Source organism: Drosophila eugracilis, unplaced genomic scaffold (genome assembly GCF_018153835.1).
Source record: "Drosophila eugracilis isolate 14026-0451.02 unplaced genomic scaffold, ASM1815383v1 contig_90, whole genome shotgun sequence".
In the NCBI taxonomy this organism is placed as follows: Eukaryota; Metazoa; Arthropoda; class Insecta; order Diptera; family Drosophilidae; genus Drosophila; species Drosophila eugracilis.
The window spans coordinates 9,639,658-9,651,837 of NW_024573812.1; the positions used below are offsets into that span (position 1 = coordinate 9,639,658).

At 40.3% G+C, this 12,180-nt stretch overlaps 2 protein-coding genes across 2 annotated transcripts; both read right to left on the bottom strand.

Annotated features, from left to right (window-relative positions):
- Nucleotides 1-7,426: 7,426 nt before the first annotated feature.
- LOC108112162 lies at nucleotides 7,427-8,641 on the bottom strand. Its single transcript, XM_017221911.2, has one exon. The coding sequence runs from the start codon at nucleotides 8,639-8,641 to the stop codon at nucleotides 7,427-7,429; it is 1,215 nt and encodes a 404-aa protein (XP_017077400.2).
- Nucleotides 8,642-9,991: 1,350 nt separating this feature from the next.
- LOC108112331 lies at nucleotides 9,992-11,859 on the bottom strand. Its single transcript, XM_017222159.1, has 5 exons — nucleotides 11,688-11,859; nucleotides 11,385-11,631; nucleotides 11,245-11,327; nucleotides 11,043-11,192; nucleotides 9,992-10,968 (listed from the first exon to the last, which is right to left on the bottom strand). The coding sequence occupies exons 1-5, from the start codon at nucleotides 11,782-11,784 to the stop codon at nucleotides 10,304-10,306; spliced, it is 1,242 nt and encodes a 413-aa protein (XP_017077648.1). The 5' UTR covers nucleotides 11,785-11,859; the 3' UTR covers nucleotides 9,992-10,303.
- Nucleotides 11,860-12,180: the final 321 nt, after the last annotated feature.

A 12,180-nucleotide genomic window follows, 5' to 3' on the forward strand; every position in this document is an offset into this window, starting at 1 on the left:
GCCATCGTCATCAATCATCGCTTAACGACGGAGATGAAAATAAAACGCGAAGCTTATGAGCGGAGCAACACCTTCAGTTTTGGGTAGAATGCATAATTCATGGGGGAAATGGGAAAACTTTGACTTTGGCGCGTGACTAAACGAGAAATGCAATGAACACAATGCAAAAGGCCAAAAACTGTTGCCAACAAATGAGCCAGCATAGTAGCTGCTCTAGCTGGTGTAGGGATAAACGATAAATAGCAGGCAACAGCAACAGCCAGTGAAACAGAGCGCCAGCATCTAGGACACTAAGTATGATTTATGCGGCGAGTCTCGCCATGGCAGTCAAATTGAAATTTACACCAGAACCTTGGCAGCATGCCCCGTGAGCTGGGCTCAAATGAGTTGCAATCCTTGCAGGGTTTGTCGCCTCGCACACAAGTAAATGTGTACAGTAGATTGTGCATGCACTGGGAAAAAAAGGTTGGAAATCAACGTTGAACAACTAAGACCTTAGAGAAGAATTCAAAACAAACTTCGAAATGGTGGATACTTTTAAAGTATTCCTCTTACAACGGCTGCATAACCAATTTGAATTCGTTAGGGCTTCTAATTTATTAAATCTCAGAAATGACTCCTCTGACCTTTTTCTCAGTGTGCTTACCAAGTAAGACACAGATACAGATCATTATAAGCAGCAAATCTGTTGTCCCCGGGGACATGTGCTGGAGATTGGCTGGGGAATCGACCCTTTTTCTTCTTAGCCGGAATCTTTCTATTTTCTGCTGCTGCTGCTGCTGCTGATGCTGCCAGTTGCACTTCAATTTTCGTTTGTTTCGCCGGATTATCAGCCAAGCTGAAGCATGAAAATTTAATAATCCATTTGGCCCGGTTGCAGGCGAGGTCCTGCAGCCAGGACCTGAGGCAGCTGCAAGACTCCTCGGAGACGCTCGACGGCAGCGGGCATGATAAATTCTATTTAATTTCTGGGCGAGAGATTGAAAAGAAATTCCTGGTGGATTTTGTGATCTGATTGGGAAAGCGAATGATTTGGGGCAACTCTGCCCTCTTCTTCGCTCCGAAAATCCTTTAAAATTAATTGACTGTTTTCCCGGGCACAACTGTACCCCTGTACACCCTGTACGGTGTTTTATTTACCAGTTAAACGGCCACAGCAATCGTCCGAAACAGTTAAAACCCCAATCATGTACTAACAAAACCCCAAAAACTAAACCAGTCCACCCACCCACCATTCAACGTGTCATTTAACATTTTGGCTAATAGTCCGCACATTGTTTCGAGCTGTGGACTCTGGAATAAAGCGAAAATTGCCAAATGAAGAAGAAAGAAAATAGCCAAAATAGCAGCTAAAACTTATTTCATATCAAAAGAGTGCTGAAGGAGGGGCGGCGGGGCAAGCAGTCCAAGGGGAGGACATTAAAACCGCGCCAATTTTGGTCAACATGCTGAATGAACTGCAAAATCAACTCGCTTCAAAATGTGGTCGGTCAGCAGTGTGTTTATATATGTATATATACATATATACTGATGGGAGAGTGTGTGTGTGGATGGTACATCAACGACAACACAACTAAAAATCAGTTTACCCGATATTACGTATACGACGCGTGCAACGCTAAACGAGAATTAACATTTAAATGCCGCATCTACATCGTTGCAGGTTTTTGTTTGCTCAATTGAATGGACACGGAATTGTAATATATAAAGCTTGTATTCGCATGGATATTTATAGGTTTTATACGGGCTAAACAACGGCAAAACAATTGCGGGAAATTAGAAAAGGCACCTGTCAAAAATAAATTTGGATTTAGAAGATAGAAGTAGGGGGGAATTTTAATTGAAGTTATTAGGTAAAACTAACAGTTTTGTCTTTTTCAATTCAAGAGTTTTTATGATTTATGTATGATTTTTAAAATTTTTTATCAAATTATGTGAAAATTATAAGCAACAAAGCTGATTTCAAGTTAAATTAATTAATTTATATTAAAAACTTTACTAACCTTTGGTAAAAAATCTCATTTTGAAAAGAGAAAGCTTGACTGTTTACTCCAGAACTCCATAACTTATAGTTTAATCAATTTTAAATATAAAAACGCAAATTTTTAATTTAAAATTTGTTTTATTAACAGTTTGCGTTTTAGTTTTTAGGATTCCTATGGACTATTTGTCCCTTTAAATTTCTAACCACCTTAGTGCACACTTGCAATAGTAAATATTTCTTTATTTCCTTTTCAGTTGACTTAGTTACCCATCTATTCACTTTGGAAATTCCCTCATCCGTTTCCTGTTGCCATTCCGTGTCCTCTCTACGTTGTCCTTTTTCTAGTTGACTTTCTGTTAACAAAACTTATTAAAGTATGCTTGACATTCACTGATTCTGATTCGGATTGTCTGCTCTGTTTGTATTTGCTTTGTTCATTGTCAGTTGGATGGTGCCTCACCTATATATAATAAAATATTTCCCATCTTGTCAGGTTCAAAACTCAGATTCTGTTTTAGCTTTAGCTTTGGCTTTGGCTTTGGCTTTGGCTTTGGCTGCTAGATGTAGACGACAAATTGTCGCAGGAACAAAACTTCGTTTGCCTTTCAACTCGGCAACCAAATCCTTGCCAGGCTTTCGCCAGGACCTCCTCCCTTCCCTTTCCTGCCATTCACCTCTCCCCGTTTTCCATTGCATTTGATTCAATTTGCGCAGAGCAAAAGTAAATCAACAAAAAAGAGTGGAGAGGAAAATAGGAAAAATAGGAAATGTTCGTATTCCATAAATTTGCTGGCACTTCAATCTCTGTTCCCGTTGCCGTTGCCGCCATCCTCCCTTCTCCCTTCTCCCCTACCTCTCTCTCTGTTGTTCTATGCTCTATTTATAAAATTTAACATTCCGTTCTTGGTTCTATGGGTATATATATTTTTTTATATTCTATATTTTCCATTTTTTTTTTCTGTTTTGTGTTGGCCGTGCCAAGTTTTTGCGGCTTCATTGTCAGTTCTTCCATGTCCTGGTTCTTCTCCATTTCTTCCAACTGCCATTGCATTACGTTCCTCGTCCTTTCCTCTTCCTTTTCCCCTCCTGGTCCCTTGTGTTTTTAATAATGCATAATTTGTTTTATAACTAGGTTCGGGTTTTACCCCTCCCCCACCCAAAACCTCTTCTTTCCTCATCATTCGCATTTTATCTATGCTATATATTGTGCATACCGTACTATAATATATATAAGGGAAGAGGAGAAATATTTTAATCAAAGTGAAAACAAAGCATTCCATTGTTGAAAAGTTATTATAAAATGCTTTGCTTTGTTTGGCATTTTTTCTGGGCTCGGTTCATTTTCTAAAGTGCCTCGAGGGGGTGTGAAAAACTAAAGCTGGCTAAGTGAGGAACTCCAACTGCTGGACAACTATTGTCTAAGCGAGCTTGAATAATGCAGTTATAGCCAGAAATTAGATATGGCTGAGAGGGAAGGCAACGTTGACATAGAAAAATCATTTAAATCCGGCAAGGGAAGCTGAGTTTTTCACGTAGACAATCTTTTTAAGAAATAACTTTTAGATTTCGCAACGAAATTTTATCCATAACATCAATATTGCTTCGTAGAGAATCTGTAAATTTTGTTTTCAAAAATAAAACTTTCACAGCGGAGCTTCATCAATCCATTTTAAATACGGAAAAGATTTTTCATTACAACCTTGCTATAAAAATGGCCCTAAAGCAGGTGGGGCAAGTTATTACCAAATTATGGTTTTGACTTTATGAAGGCTGTTTCTGATACTCTGGACCCCTTTACTCAACCACCCCCAAGGGCACACTTAAAATGTCATTACCCTGCCTGGCAATTTGGTTTTCGCTTACTGTTGGGAAAGGTTCGTCCTCTTTGTCTCTTTTCTCTGAGGGCAGGGGTGTGTTGGTTTTCGAGGCAGGAAAACTCTCATAAAAAGCCGAAGTGAGACATAATAATAAAGCAACAAAAGACAATTCAGCTCGTAAAAATACAAAATAAATGTTATAAATGTAGCCATAAAAATTACAACAACAAAGGTGGAGTCCCCCCCCTTGGGAGGTGCTTTCCTCTTTTTTTTTTTCTGCAACCTTTGGCAGCGGAAAATATTTTTAACTGATTGATACGCGCGGGGTGGTGTGCTGTAGGTCATATGTATAAGTGGGCCTCAATATGTGTGTGTTTGTGTATGTGTTGCGTGACAAAAACAACTTGACTCACACACACACACACACTCACGTGAATTGACATTAAGGGGAAGAGAAGAAGAGAAGGTAAGAGAGGGGCAGAGAGACACTGACGAGTGACGCCGAAAAAGAGGCAAACACTCACACGCAGACAGACGCGCGTGAAAACAAATGAGAAAAAATATGTTACAAAGTGTCGCACATGACACACACTCACACTCACTCACACCCAAACACGCAAACACTCCCGTCCACATACACAGCACTCTTTTTTCCTGTTTTCGAAAAATATCCCATTTCAATTTGCAACATGGCTGTATTTGTTTAAGGAATACACCCATCGTCTCTTTATTTACTTGAAAAAGTTAAAAAGTATTTATAGATCTGGGAAATCTGTGTTAAAAAATATTCTTTAAATGTGTGTTAATTATTTAAACATAGAAATTAAATCATTATTACTTTTGAGCCCTAATCCAGTGTGTAATTCAGAAATAAAATTTAATATTATATTTCTTCCTTAAGTTAATATTTAACTTTAAGCTTTTTGGAGTATATCTGCAAAAAGTTCAAAGAAACTATAAAGTAAATATAAATACCTAAACAAATGAGTCACATTAATAACAATAAAATACCTTAAAAATGGTAAATTTACATCATCTTTCAGTTCATTTAATTCCTAAGCAATAATGTTTAATGTATTTCTCTCAGTGCTCCGACTCAGTTGCACACCTACAGGAGCATGCCACTTGCTCGCCTCGTCATGTCCTGGCAGCGACTTTTACATTGTTTGGCTTCGAGCGTTGTGCCATTTTTACTTTGGCTTTCATGGTGGAAAGGGGGGAGATGGTAAAAAAAAGCGGTAAAAAGGGTGGCAAGAGGGAATGGGGGCAACAGTTTGCGGGGGTTTTGGGGTAGGTACCGCTTTTGTGTCATCCTCGCCGACGCATTCGTGTCAAATTTATTTCTCCTGCCTTTTTTTTTTGCTTTGTATTTTAGTGTAATTTTGTTGATTACAACGTTGTTGCCTTTCTCCTTTCCCTTTCAGGCTCTCACCAAATGTGCATGTGTGTGTGTGAGAGTGTGGGTTTGACATCGTTGAGTGTGTAATTTATTTGGAGTGATCCTAAATTATACATGCATGTGCGTGGCGTAACCGGCAAAGATATGGCCAGGGATATGGTTGAGTTGCATTTAAATTTTGGGTTTATATTCCGAAATCAGTTGACCTTGTTTGGCATTGTTTTTATACATTTTTAACATTTTAATAAATTATTAACAAAAATATTAAGAACTTGACTCTAACATCGCATATACTATGCCTGAGTTGGGTTATAAAACTTTTAAAAACACAAATTTGAGACACATATTTGATTTTTAAGACCTAAACTTTAAATAAAACAGAAAATTTACAAGACTTGCACCTTGAAATCTCCCAAGAAAGGACTTTGAATTGATGGAAAAAACACAAAAACAGAAAATGCTAGCCCAGAAAAGTATGCTACACTTTCGCTCGCCAACCACCTTCATCGCGCTCTCCTCCTTTATCTTTGCCTTTTTCTTGGCCCCTGGCTAACGATTTTACTGCCACATTATTACTTTTTATGAGGGACAAGGCACAAGGGAAAGTCGTGTTTCGAGCTTGTTAATATAAAAATTGCGGTGGAAGCACCAAATTCCAGCACCACCCGCGGCCAGACTCAACGCCAAAATGTCTAATGAAATCTAATAAATTAAAGAGATTTATACAAAAGCCGTTTGCCCATGGCTGTGCTCCCTTGTTTCCAGCTAAGCCAGATACTCCTCCCTATATACTCGTACATATATATATTTATCCACTTTTCTCCTTGCCAGCGGCCTAATTTCGTGGTTGGCATAACTTACATTATTTTCAGGCTGGCCGAAGCTAAATTATTGTCCCTTGAGCAGAGTGTAAATTCTTCAAATAACAAAAACAAGAACTGGGGCTGGGAAAAGTTTTCCCCTTTTTCCGCCACTTGTCACACTCCATTGTCTTTTGTTGTGAATGAACCCCAAGGAACGCAAAGCAGATAAAAGATATCGGATAAGAAGTTCAAGTCTTACCCGAAACAATCAAAACTTTAAACTTAAATCAAAGCCAAAGCTACGATAAAATGTTTCATTTTATCACCCAACTAAATTCAATTAGAGTGGCTTTAAAATTGTTTTATTTTAACTGCCTCGCTGTCTTTGTGTGCATAAAAGTTTAATTGATTTTCAATGTTTATTTGGCCAGTGGAAGGAAGGGAAAATGGAAAGCGAACTGCGGCCATAAATCGAAGCTGAAGCATAACTGTGCCAAAGTCAGTTGAAAAATTTAATCAACCTAGCTGTGACAATTCTGGAGAGGATTTTGGAGGTGGCCTTTGGGTCCCTGGAGCCACTTTCCTATAAATCTTCAGACGCTTTAGGAGGTGCAAAATTGTATACATAAAATACTTCTGCGTAGTCGCATTCGTTGAGGTAATGTTTTAAAAATGATTTATGGATCCGCATCCCCATCTTGTAAGGGAAAACAGAGCGGAAGGCAGCCAGGATGGGCATGTGTGAGGATCGGACGGGGAGGGAGGACCTCCCCATGGCACCTCAAGTGCTCGGCCAGCCATGCAATTACATATATCAGGGAGGAACTCACTGCGGGGTGGCCCGGAAAATAAGGAAGCTTCCCTTGTTATTTTTGTGCATGTTACAGCAGGGGCGAATGCATAAATTATTTAAAATTACCCACCACCAACAGCAGCAGCAGCAGCAGAGGCAGCAGCCGAAGAAGACTCTTCAGCTCCCGTGGTGCAAACTCAAGCTTGTAAAGTGCGTGTAACATCGAACAAATAATATTTGGAGAGCAATAAATAGATGATAAATGTCTTCAAGCCGACCCGAGAGTTCCTCTAGAAAGTTAATCAAAGTGTTTGAGAAATGGTTCCTCCCCCCATCTTGGCAGGAGGAACTGCATAGTTGGAAGGGTTTTCTGTCTCAACGAGGAGCAACTTTCGCTGGCGTTTAATAAACAAAGGTCTTTGCCGTTCATTAATCACCAAAGGAAATATTTCCCTTAACTCTTAAATTTAACGAGCTGCTAGATACTTATTACAGCAACTTTTTCTAAGCACTATTTTCTCCCATTCTATAAATTGTTTTCATTAACGTTTATGAGCTTCCTTCTTAATGCATTTTTAACATTTTTTATTGCCTTTAAAGGAAATTTAAAATCTTATAATGATTTCAATTTTAATTTTTAGGTTTTAAACTAATTTCCGAGCCGATGAAGATTTCCTTCTCGACCACCAAAGCAGATTTCTTCCACATAAAGTGCAGATGCAGGAGACTGCAGAAGGCAAAGGTTAAGCGAAACAGAAGTCTCCTATTTGGAGTAACCAATCCAAGGACTAAGAGGCTCGGCTGGAAGCAACATCGCCTCACGCTCTGACCGAAACTGTCGATATCCTGAACCTTCCAGCGGAAGTCCTTTCGTCCCAACCAACCATGTGTGGCCAGGACCTCCTCGAAATGAAGGAGATGCGCCACGTGCATCCAAGAGGTGTCCTGTGGAGCACCACTGGTGGCCACCAGTTCATCAAGGGTGTGCAGGAGGCCCTTTAGGTTGTTGACTAAAACTCCAATTTGTAAGATGCGTCGCCATTCGCCACTCGAAAAGGTGTAGATGGTGCTGAGGTCGTAGAGAACTATCAGGATCAATTGGGGACTCAGGCATTTGATCAACTGATGGGTGACCTTTACATAAGATCGATGTAGTAGCTGCAGGGAAGCCAGGCGTCTTTGTAACCTCCTCACTGCTTGATAATCCGATCGCAGGATCTCCAAACAGAGTCTCTCATCAATGGCAGTCATTTCTGTATTCACCATCTCGAAGGACTTGAGCAGGAGGGAAAGTACAATGCCAATCAAATGGGAAGTGACATCCATCACCCAAATGGCGAATGAAATCGGCACCACGAAGAGCACAATGTACATCATTTTCCAGCTAGCGGCCCTATGACCCAGTAGACCCTCGTAGAACATCCGAAAGGTTAGGAATTTGACCAGCAACTGGAAAACCAACGACCAGGACAAGTGCATCTTCCGCCTGCACAAACGATAGAGTTGCGGCGAAAGATGCAGGATTCGGTTCAGCAACCTCGTTCGCTCCTCGACGACTCCTCTTGGCTGGATTAACAGACAGCAGGTGAATCCCACCAGCTGGAGGTGAAGCATCAGGGAATAGGGTTCCAAAAGGGCCAAAGTAAAGAAGAAGCCGAACCAAAGGCCAATAATCCTTGAGACGGTGACACTGTAGTAGGTCAAACGCATCTCCTTTCGGCACTCCTCGTAGCGTATGCGCATCAGTCCCAGGTAATAGAACTGCGCCCGGTAGAAACGCAGCAGGAGGAGCACGTGCTGGCTGATGTAACGGTTGCTCAGGCGAAGCGAACGCCACAGGGCCATCGATGAAATGTATCCCTCAACTGGTTTTTCCGAAAGCATCCAACTGTTCCCTGAAATGATGGCTATCGTTAAGTTGGTAATGTTCCAATAATGGGCTTCTGATGTACACCAATTAGGGATGACACTGCGATAAAATAGAGAAGGTTAGAGTTACATATTCAGTTTTCTATTTCAAATTCAACAAATAATCCATTTCCATTAGCCTTTAAAATAGGAATAGAAACATAATAATTATTAAATATAAAACTGATTACTTAAAATTTCTTCATTCATTTGTTTATATCAAACATTCAAAATGAATTGAGTAGTTTTCACATTCGTTTTTTATCTTTATCTGTATCCAAGCTCGTTGTGGAAGGCAGGGCAGACAAAGCTATGTATATTAACTGGAAAACCAAACCCAACCCAATGCAAGAATGACCAAGCTCATTTTAGTTAGATGTACTCCAGCAGCATTCTTGCACTTCATCAACACAATTTGTTATGCAATTAATTTGAGTGGCAAAAAGTGAGGAACTTTGTTTGAAGGCGCCAAATGGCTGATGGAGAACGGCGAGTGCTGCTGAATATGAAGTCTGGTAAACAAGTTTTGCATAATTTCCATAAAATATTTCATAAACAACTTGAAAAATGGGAAAAAAGGCTAGGAGCGAGAAAATAAAAAGAAGTGAGAAGAAGAAAAGTCCAAAAAGAAAACAAGCCAAACTCGCAGCGGTAATTAAAAAGTTCACAAAAGAGTCCGGGCACCAGGGACTTTGGAAAATTGCTACCAAGAAGAATCCCACCGATGACAAGGCACAAAACTTGCCGATTGAATGCGAAATGTGGGCCGGTCACAAGGATCCAGGCACAATGCCCGACTCCTTCTTTGCCCTCCTGCCAATCCAAATAAATTAAAAAAAGGAACTGCAACTCGTTGCCAAGTTTGTCACCGCAGAAAAATAATATGGAAAAAATGTGATTTATATATATATGTGCTCTTATATATATATCTAGATAGATATTAAAATATGTAGATGTGAAAAAAACAGTGCAGAGAAGGCTTGGCAGGAACCGCAAACTGCGGTTACTGTGGCTACTCTGGTCAGTGGTTGTTACTTTTCCACTTTTGTTGTTATTTTTGCGGTGTTTGTCCTGACAGCATCCTTGCATCCTCGCATCCTTGCACTGCCACTGCTCATTATTGTCGCCAACGGCCAGGCGTCGGAAATTGGAAAAGTTTCCTGCCATCTTCACAATTCACACTTCACATTTATCCGTTCATAAATATGCAATGTTGTCAATAAATGTGGCTGTAGCTTTTCCGATTTCCAACTGACAGGGTCAAGGCGAATGAAAAACAACTTTGGCCACAGAAAGGGGATTTTATTGGTAAGCCGTTTAGCAACATTAAAGGGAATTTGTAAGTGCATGCCATAGATTTGAGAGGTGTTCAGTATTTACTACAATTTACATTATTTTGCAACAGAATGAAACAGCTGATAGCAGAATAAGCTCTCTCTCTCTCTCGACGAAGTTTACCCCTCTTTCTTAACCGGCTTCTCTTTGGGACATCAGGGGTGGTTTTGAAACGGTTTGGATTTATCTAAACGGTTGGTATAAGGAGAAATTCTATGTTTTTTCGGTTAACAAACATTGAAATCAAAAGGAAAGTAAGGGGTATTAGCTACTATCGGCTATATCCCGACGCAGCCAATCGACCAGCGAGTCCCTGGCGCATTCTGCCTCCGCATCCAAGCAGAACAGCTTGCAGACTTCCTCCAACCAGTTGGCTATGATATAGCGTTTAATACACGGCATCACTCCAAGTTCCCGGAACACTTTAAGGCAATAAAGTTGCAGGCGAGGATTATCAACCGTGGCGACCATCAGTCGACCCACATAGCATGGCAGCTGAGTAAACTCCCTGCTGCGCCACAAGGCCTTTTTGCTATGGAGACCATTGAGCAGGGCCAACACCATGTACTCCCAGTTCTCCACCTTCTGACGAGGTAGCAGCACCCTTTGATTTTCATCAGGTTGGACAAAGACATCGTACAGGAGCTTCACACCATCCACTTCGTCGAAACGACGCTGACCCTCAGTGCAGCGAAGCAGCAAGGCAAATGCCTTGGTGGACATATCCCAAAAGTTGGGAAGGCGATTCAGGATCCTCGGGTGCAGCAGTTCAAAGAACCCCAACTCGATTCCCTGCTCGGGAGCCAGTTCCATCAAATGGCAAAGATGGTGCCACAAATGTAGAGGATAATGTGGACGACAGGGATCCTGCTTGAAAATTTCAGCCAAGGAAGCGAAGTTCTCAGGATCCTCTAGAATAATACCTAGAACTAGGGGGGATGAAAGAAATTAATCATGCTATTTTTATATATTTTTTTAATTCTATAGAAATTTCTTAGCTTACCTTTTGGTTTGCCTGTCAAATTTCTCAGAATCTCTGAAGCCAGATCATCTTTAACCGACTCCTGATCCTTAATGATTTTATAAAACTCAATCCTAAGACACTTGCGGTTGGCTATATTTTCGGCACCATCCAAATTACGTGAGAGTATATCTGGGGCAGAAATGATTCAAGTTAAGATTGGCTGACTTAATACCGAACTTACTATATATCCTTAGATACATCTCCACCTCTCGGTATTCCTCTTGGTGATGCTTCAATCTCTTTCGCATAAATGCATTTTTCAATCTGTTTAAAAGAGGGGAGTTTCCAGAACTGAAAGTATCGATCAAGAAGTCAACTTACTTTCTCACAATGTCCTTTTCAATAATGGCTCTTTGGGCATTCAGCGGGTTCAAGAGAAAATCTGTTAGTGAGACGACTGCCTTCCAGTGGGTCAAGGGAACATCACTATCCAATTCTTTCATCAGCTTGGGCAAAGCAAACCAGCCATAGGCCAACTTAGCCCGATCATCCAGGTAAGTGGAGCTCGTTTTGCAGCGATAAGGAATGCATTTACACATCTCCCGTTTTTCCATGGCCTCAGTCAGCTCTAATATATATTTTTTACATTTAAGACTGAGTTATAAATCATTTTTCTTTTCTCACCTTGATTCTGTTGAGTGTTGATGGAGGTGGACTTCATAACATCCTTGATCTCTAGTTGCAAGAAGTGATTGCGATATCTTGCCAGCTGCTCCCACATTTTGGCTACAGAATTGTGAAGTTTGGATAATATTTAAAAAAAAACAATGCCAAATGTCACCGATATTTATTTTGTTTATTGAAGTATAACAGGTAGAATTTTTATCCGGCGATTAAAACTTGTAACAATTTGTAAACTTTTATCACATTTGTATGATATTTTATTCCAGTATTTCTGATTTCTTACAAACTGCATAAGATAACTAAAAAGTTTTTAATAAAAACGTAAAATTCAAATTCAAACTGCCAAGTAACAGCGCCACGAGTGCCAGTGCGACAGAAAACAGAACTCTGATGAACATTAGCTCAAATTAGGTCGAACACTTTGCTGAAGGTTGCAAGTCCTGCTAGAGGTAGTTATCTCAGCTAAGTAATTGGCAATTCGGATTAACAGCTG